The sequence below is a fragment of the Malus sylvestris genome, chromosome 2, assembly GCF_916048215.2.
Source record: "Malus sylvestris chromosome 2, drMalSylv7.2, whole genome shotgun sequence".
Lineage (NCBI taxonomy): Eukaryota > Viridiplantae > Streptophyta > Magnoliopsida > Rosales > Rosaceae > Malus > Malus sylvestris.
The window spans coordinates 16,977,547-16,985,237 of NC_062261.1; the positions used below are offsets into that span (position 1 = coordinate 16,977,547).

The 7,691-nt window shown below is 37.6% G+C and overlaps 1 protein-coding gene across 1 annotated transcript; it reads right to left on the reverse strand.

Annotated features, from left to right (window-relative positions):
* Positions 1 to 473: 473 nt before the first annotated feature.
* LOC126600872 (protein CROWDED NUCLEI 4-like) lies at positions 474 to 7,012 on the reverse strand. The gene is made up of 8 exons (XM_050267572.1): positions 6,555 to 7,012; positions 5,456 to 5,665; positions 5,121 to 5,374; positions 4,479 to 4,749; positions 4,307 to 4,390; positions 2,324 to 4,206; positions 1,927 to 2,194; positions 474 to 933 (listed from the first exon to the last, which is right to left on the reverse strand). The coding sequence occupies exons 1-8, from the start codon at positions 6,765 to 6,767 to the stop codon at positions 889 to 891; spliced, it is 3,228 nt and encodes a 1,075-aa protein (XP_050123529.1). The 5' UTR covers positions 6,768 to 7,012; the 3' UTR covers positions 474 to 888.
* Between the last annotated feature and the right edge of the window lie 679 nt (positions 7,013 to 7,691).

Consider the following 7,691-nt stretch of genomic DNA (forward strand, 5'->3'; position numbering starts at 1 on the left):
AAACTATCACTTAATACTATGGTCTAGTGACATTTCCCCTTCACTTTAAGTAAGAGGTTTTATGTTTGATTGTCGCTAAGACGAATTTGAACTATATTATTGTTAGTTTATTGCAAGACTTAGCCCATTCTTCCTCTAATATCGCTTAAAAAAAAAAAAAAAAAAAAAAGGAAAAGTCCTCAAGAGAAACTTTTGCATGTCTCCCTCATCACACGAGTAAACTAAAAGTAAATTCAATAGTAACCTTATTCAAAGCATGGGCTTTTAACAGATTATTCTGATGGCCGTCCTTATCCAGACGATAAATATTTAAAGACAAACAGTGCCTCTTTCGAAGATAAACTTAGTCATAAACCAACTAATTAAATACAAATAATCGGCATGATTTATAATTAAATGACAACGGCGACGACGACAGTGGAACTTTGTCAACTAAGATTATGCTTGGCAATCACACTGTTTACAAATGGTGCTGAACAACCAGAAAATCCTTGTTCATTAAACAAAATAAGGTCCTATATCTTACAAATGCCACGCAACACTACAGTCCATGTTCGTCCTACAACACCAACTCCAAAAGTAAAAAACAGGGAAACGAATATCATACCGGATAAACCGAAGATTCATTCCAACATATAGATCTCATCAGCAAGCTTGACCGTGCATTACTTACACGAACCTTAACGAAATTCAAAACGCGATAACCAGTTTTGGGGGGGGGGGGGGGGTGACGAAAAAGTATGCTGTTTGCATCTATTTAACCGTGCAGGAAACAAACTAAAAGTACACTATCAACAACCAGTTTTTTACTACTCTCTTTTCACTATGTCAGCTTTCCGATTTGTCTCTTCACATCTAAACTTCTGTACACTCTTTTCCAATATCATCTCATTCGGACTGCAAATTCTTTTCGGTTATATCTTCCTCTTGAGTCTGCATATCAAATGCATTCATTAGTTTCAAAGCCATAAGAAAAATAAAGAGTAGGGAAGCAGTAGTAAAAATTAAGCAGAAGATGCATGGGGGGTTGCACTGGTCGCACGGAACTGTATAGTTTCACAGATTTTCATCCAAGACCATTTCAAAATGACTCATAAAATATCGTGAATTTGACCCCAGTAGAACTAGACTATTATTTAGAAGGCTGGGAAACAACCATTCATGGTGGGGCATAATATACCCCCAAATAATTCCGCTCATTTGAAAAATCAAGATTTACAGAAAATAGATTTTCCTTCAACCATAACAAAAGGGATTAGACATCAACAGCAATTATCGACATCAAAAGAAACAGCTAAAATACCGCACTCTAATACAGAAATTATGTGTCTTAACATAATACAGGCAACCTACATACTCTTCCTATTTATTTTGGAAGGGGGTCTGGAAAGACAATCATAGAGAAATCAAAACTAACTATTCTTTCCTGTAAAATAATCCTCTGAGATATATCCTTACACTTCAAAGCATTACACTACGACCCTAGAATCAATCCTCATTAAACAACTGACATCACCACACTGTCAATACAAACACGATGAAATACAAACATGAAAAATGGATATAATCCAAATAAAAACTTATCCATGTTAAACAATCAAAAGCACAACTTCAAAAATAACAAGAAACACATAATCGTGATTTAGTTTAGGCCTTCAAGAACATTCAAATCAGTGGGGCAACAAAATTGTGCTTATTTTTAACTGACACAATCAATTACATGTCCCTTCTGTTGATGCTAGCAATGTAAACACTTCAAATTGCAATGGATGCAAACATACAAAGTTATCAGGCAATCGATACAATCAACCTATCATAAATGTTAACACAAAGCATCATATGCAAGACATTATATGATTAAGAAGCAGAATTTAATGCTTTGCTTCCATACGGAAAAACATCAGAGCAGGCATAATTAAATAATACCTGACAGTGGTCAATAAATTGTCCAGCATCCCCCAAGTTCGATTCTTGCATCTTTTCTTGAGCCTTAGTGTCACCGGGTAAGACACCATTCTTTACATGGTCTGGTTCCACAACAGAATTCTGTGCCTCTGATTTGTCTTCACTGGAAAGAGTGCCAGTAAAAGTCTCCCCAAAAATCACTTTAGTAACCTTTGTGACTTTATCTACTATTGAAACAGTACCCTCTTCAGCATCTTCATGAATTTGATGAGATGGCACTGATGCAATGCTGAAGTCAAAATACATATATGAGTCAGTTTAAATTTTCTCAAACAATTGAAGTAAATGAAATGATGAATTATTAAGATACTATTTCCAGAAATACTGGCAAAAGACAGTAAAGGGTTAAGTGTTGTACCACTGGCTATTGGCATGTTCTGAGGAATTCGGAACGGCATCCTGCTGTTGCCTCCTTTTCTTAACATTCTGCCTAGGCTCAAGGAGTGGATCAAAACAGCCAGCGGACGAAGATTTGTCCACTCTTCTTTTCCTTCCTCCCTTGAAGACTTGTTCTGAGACTATGGGACCACAACTTTCACCATCAAATTCCTTAATTTCAGATTCAGAATCCTTTGTTCCATTAGAAAGGTCACCAACAAAGGGCACTTCAACAATAACCTTTGGTTCACCAAAAGCACACTGTCTCTTGCTGGAAAATGCAGGTGAATTGCCATTTCCCATGTTCCGATGCCCATCATATTTACTTGATGTTTCTACCTGTTCAGTTACCGTCAAGCTTGTTTTTTCCAGAGAGATCACAGGGCTTTCTTCAAATTCCAATTGGTGCTTCTCAGGAGAATTTTTAAACATCAGTTCCCTCCAACGTCTTAACCATGAGAAACGAGCAGAACTGGAAGGAGACAGCCCTGTCTTTAGCATGGACTGGTTGCTAATGTTGTCAGCGTTTACTTCATTCTGCAAATTAACATCAGCGTCTTGTACAGAAGAAGTTTGCTTCAAAGATCGTCTAGAAGTTTTCCGGCTGTGAGGCACCAAATCAGATTGTTGCATCTCAGCCACAGGTGCACTATCTAAAGCAGCCTTCAAATGTTGCAGTTCCTTCAGGTGTTGAATAAGACCAAGAATCTCTTCTCTATCAGCGTGCAATAATTCCCTCTGTTCTTTTAGTTTCTCCCTCTGAACCCTCAGTTCCTCAATCGAATTACATAGCTCTGCCCATTCACAATCCCTTCTCTTACGATCCAAGTTTATTTCTATTCTCTCAGACTCAAGCCTTTTCCTTTCTAGAGCAACCTGGTCCCTCTCTTTTGCAGATTCTTCCTTGAGGAAGCTGATAATCTCAACTTCATTTTTCTTTTCTTGCTCAAAGGCAATCTCCTTTTCCTTCAATGAACATTCTAACTCTTCATGTTTTTTATCTATACAGTTCTCCAACTCTCCCTTCCGTATCTCAATTTCCAGTAAGAAATCTGCACGCTCCTTCTGCATCTTACTGAACCACTCAGTACGCTCGTGAACCATCTTACTCATGAAGTCCTCCCGCTCACTAACAAGTGATTCCACATCCCGTTTGTGCCGATCTCGCATTTCATCCTTCTCCCGTCTCAAGTTATCATGCTCATCCTTAATAAATTTTGAGAACGCCAACCTCTCCTCTGCTACACGCTCCGCTTCCTTACGCAGCTCTTCTCTCTTTTCATCAATTAATTCCCACTCAGATTCAAACTTTGCTTTCTCTATAGATAATTTATCTGCCTCCGCCATCAACTCTAGCTTTTGAGCCCTGACTAAATCTATTTCTTCTTTAAGCTTCATCTCAAGATCTGAAAGCTCACTAGTTTCAGATTTCAAAAGCTCAAACCTCTCCCTAGCACAATCAAGTTGTTTCCTTTTTTCTTCAAGTGAATCCAAGGACCTTTGAAGTTCTAGCTTCATTTTGATAATTTCTTCCTTTTCTATTTGCAACATACCACTATTCTGCTCAAACTCCTTCTCAGCCTCTCTCAAATTATTTTCTTTCTCACCAACAAGATTTGACATCTCTGCCACTTCTTTCTCCCTATCCATCAATGCCCTCAACTGAACTTCCAAGTCATGCTCCCTTTCATGCAGTAGATCTTCGCGTTGATTGAGATCAACCTCCCTCAACTCCCAAGCCCGTCTCTTGGCCTCAATTTTATCTTCAAAAGATTTCAGCTTCACGTCCAACTCCGTTTCAAATTCAGACTTCTTTTTCCTCAAATCAGCTTCGTGACTTGCTATAGCTTTCTTAATCACATCCTGGACCATCCATATAAAGATTGAGGATAAGAAAGAATTAACAGATAGTAAGTCAACATCAGAACAAATTTAACAGGAAATAGACTATTGAATCACTCACAGATTCCTTGCTCACAAGTTTTTCCTGCAAAGCAAGTATCTCTTGCTCTTTTTTGTTCAATAGAACTTCTCTTCTAGTTAAAGCCTGCAAACACTTGAAACAGAACCACATTAGTGAAGATTTCTATAAACAAATAACATTCAGATAGGGAAAAGAATTTAACAATGCGAACCTCCTCTCTATTAATAAGGGAAGCCCCAGTTAGCTCCAGATTCAATTTTTCATCATCTAGGGCTCTACGCTCCTTCTCAATATTTGCTTTTACGTCTTCTAACTCTTTTTCAAGTCGATTCAGTTCCTGAGATCGACCAAATATGAAATCCTCCCTTTGGTTTAGCAGAGCTTGTGCATCAAGTAACCTATCTTGTTCTTGCTGCAAGGATTTCTGCCTTTCATTTAAAGATTGTCTCTCAAGGCTTATCTCTTTCTCTTTTGTTTCACAGCTACAAAATAAAGTTAAAAAGAAAATCAACAAAATTAAAAAAACTTTCTACTGATTTTATGCATAGAAATACTTAGAAGTCGTTTACTGAGCTAGCCTGCCTTGAACAGCGCTCACCTAAGGGACCTACAACATTGAGGGATAGGTGGGGAACAATGCATTTCATGGTCAGATTTAACACAACTATTGAAATACATAATTCATTGAAGTGAATCCATCCCTTGATGCATTGTTCCTCACTTGTCCCTCATTTAAGCCCCGCAAATGAGAATTTGTCTTACATTTATTTATCTGACAGGTGATGGTAAAGATGACAGATCCTAAAACTGAGAACAAGGTAATCACTATTTAAAAAATAACTGAAACACATACTCCATCTTGAATGACAGAATGTTCCTCCTAAGATCATCTTCACGAGCTTCAACTTCTCGCATCTTTCTTTCAGCAATACGGTGAAAGCGACAAGCTTCCGCTTGCAAAGATTCTGCTGCATGCAGTTTTCCCTCAGCATCAGTGAATTTCTTCTCAGCATCCTCCACCACTTTCCGTGCTTCAGCCAATTTACTGTCAGCTGCAACCTTCGTTTCAGCAGATTCTGCACGCTGCTCATGCATTGTCTTCTCAATCTACATATCCATGCAAACATGTTATCATCACATGCAAAGAAAGGAGATGGTTACTACAAAGATTCTCAGTCGAAAGCTTACACTAGCTATACACTCTTCCTTGACACCTACTGTCTTTTTTAGGCACTCCTCCCGTTTACTTGCATCAGCCAAAGCAGATAAATCTGCAGCTTTATCACGCTTATGCAAAAGTTCAGCGGTCTTGGCAGAGGCTTTAATTTGCTCATAATTGGATGCCAACTCCTTTCTTTCCAATATGAGAAGGCCCATGTGGTGTTGGTGGTCGAAAATCTAAATTAAACTAAACTGGTTAGCAAAATAACAAAAGGAAAAATTTTCTACCACACACTTCATCGAAAATATATGAACAACATATTCATGTTTCTCACCTTAAAACAAAAATCAAGGAATATCACCACCACCAAAAGTAACACCACAAAAAAGACTCAATAGACAGCACAGTTATTAAGGTACCCCAACCAAATCAGTAAGCAGCATGAGACCAACAGGCAATGGGGAGTCGACAAAAAGGCAAAAGAATAGAAGATAGAAAATGGTAGACAAATGGTCGTAGTTATATTGATTGACATTGTTCAGAAGAAACAACGTTGAATACATACATTCGTAGAATATAAAATAAATGATTCATTCATTATAATGGTATTTTGTAACCCAAGAAGAAAAGGATAGAACTTAATAACGATGGAAGCCACGGACCTATGTCATTTCTTATTCGGGATCAAACAGAGCATATTTCTTATTCAGGGCCAATCAAAACACATTGTATACATAACTGCCCGTCCAACCACATTCCCTAATGCCAAAACTCAATAGAAAGAAATAAAGTTTCACTATTTCACAACACGGCGACTAAAAAACCTCTGCATGCCAGAATATTGAATCGAACAACGAAACTATCAAGAACTTAATCTATATAAAAATAAAACTCAACCAACAAAATTGTATACAATTCTTCTGATCCTGCTTGGGCATATTCGATTGCTTTTGAAAATAAAAAATAATAATTGAATTCCACTACTTTCCGAATGCTACATTCAGCCAACAAATTATATGAAATTCCCTATACAAAATACCCACTGCTGAAACAAATAAAGTAAAATTCAGAAATTCAAATTTCGAAACGCAAAATTCAAAATTGCAGAGTGAGAAAGGGAACAACCTCTGCTTCAAGCTTCGCAATATATGTAATGAGCGCCGCCTTGTCCCTCCGTTTAATCGATTCCTCGTCAAATCCAACTTCTTTAAACCTCTTCCAGATCGTCTCATCACCGACGGCGCCAGGGCCCTGCAAAATCCTAGACCCCGGCGTTATGGACAGAGCCCTACCGAAACTCGGCGTCCTCGCAAAGAGCTCCGACTGTGGAGACGCCATTACGTCGTCGGATCACCAGTTCAGTAACACAAAGCTAAACCCTAGATACTTTACCAATTTTTAATCTCGCTCTCCTTGCTTTTTCTTCTCACCTCAATCTCTCTTGCTTTTCCAAACTTCTTCCCCTCTCTCTCTCTCTCTCTCTCTCTCTCTCTCCCCTCTCTTTCTCTCTCCTCTCTGTGCTTTTTGGATGTCTTTGTCCTGTGCTTTGAAGGCTCTGTACTCTTTGGACTGAGTTGGCTGAAGCTTTTGTTTTGGTTTTTGGTAATTAAGCCGTCTTTTAATTCTCGTTTAGCGGCACATATTTTAGTTTAAAATTTAATTTAATTTTGGGAATGTGACGTGCAAGACGAGATCCCACTCCCCCACTCTTCCATTGGAAGCAAACTGGAGTCAACCTTCCACGTCATCAATTTGGTAAAACCTTTATTTTTTTTAAATTTATATATTATATATATAAAGGAGTTTTAATAAAAAGATTTGAACTAAGACTATTTTAATAACTAGCTTAAAATATTGTTTAACCAAAAGCTCTTCAAATTTAATCATAAGAACAAATGCTCTAAATTAAATAGGGTTGGATTACAAAGCCCAACACGCTTAAATATACTTTTTCATAATTGCCCCTAACAAAAAAAAAAGAAAGAAGAAAAGTTTCTACGTGATCTCACCCTTTCTTATTAAATTGTTTCCCAATGAAAATGGGACAGCTAATCCCAACCTGAGATTTGCATAACACATCAATTTAGTCATTGAGATTGAAAATCAATAGAAATGGTCCATGAGATTGTCCACCATCCATTATTTTGGTCATTCCGTTAAAAACTTTATTAAGTGTCGTGGAGTTGGTCGAAAGTTTAGGTAATTTTCAAACTTCGTAACCCAATTGTTTCTTAACCAAATTCGACCCATAATATATCAAAA

What these genes read in the sequence shown, in the direction of transcription:
- LOC126600872 (XM_050267572.1), bottom strand. Translation starts at nt 6,767, where the DNA reads ATGGCGTCTCCACAGTCGGAGCTCTTTGCGAGGACGCCGAGTTTCGGT. An exon ending in TTGCGAAGCTTGAAGCAGAG is followed by an intron (nt 5,666 to 6,554) that starts GTTGTTCCCTTT and finishes AGTTTAATTTAG; the next exon opens with ATTTTCGACCACCAACACCA. An exon ending in GAACATGCCAATAGCCAGTG is followed by an intron (nt 2,195 to 2,323) that starts GTACAACACTTA and finishes TTTTGACTTCAG; the next exon opens with CATTGCATCAGTGCCATCTC.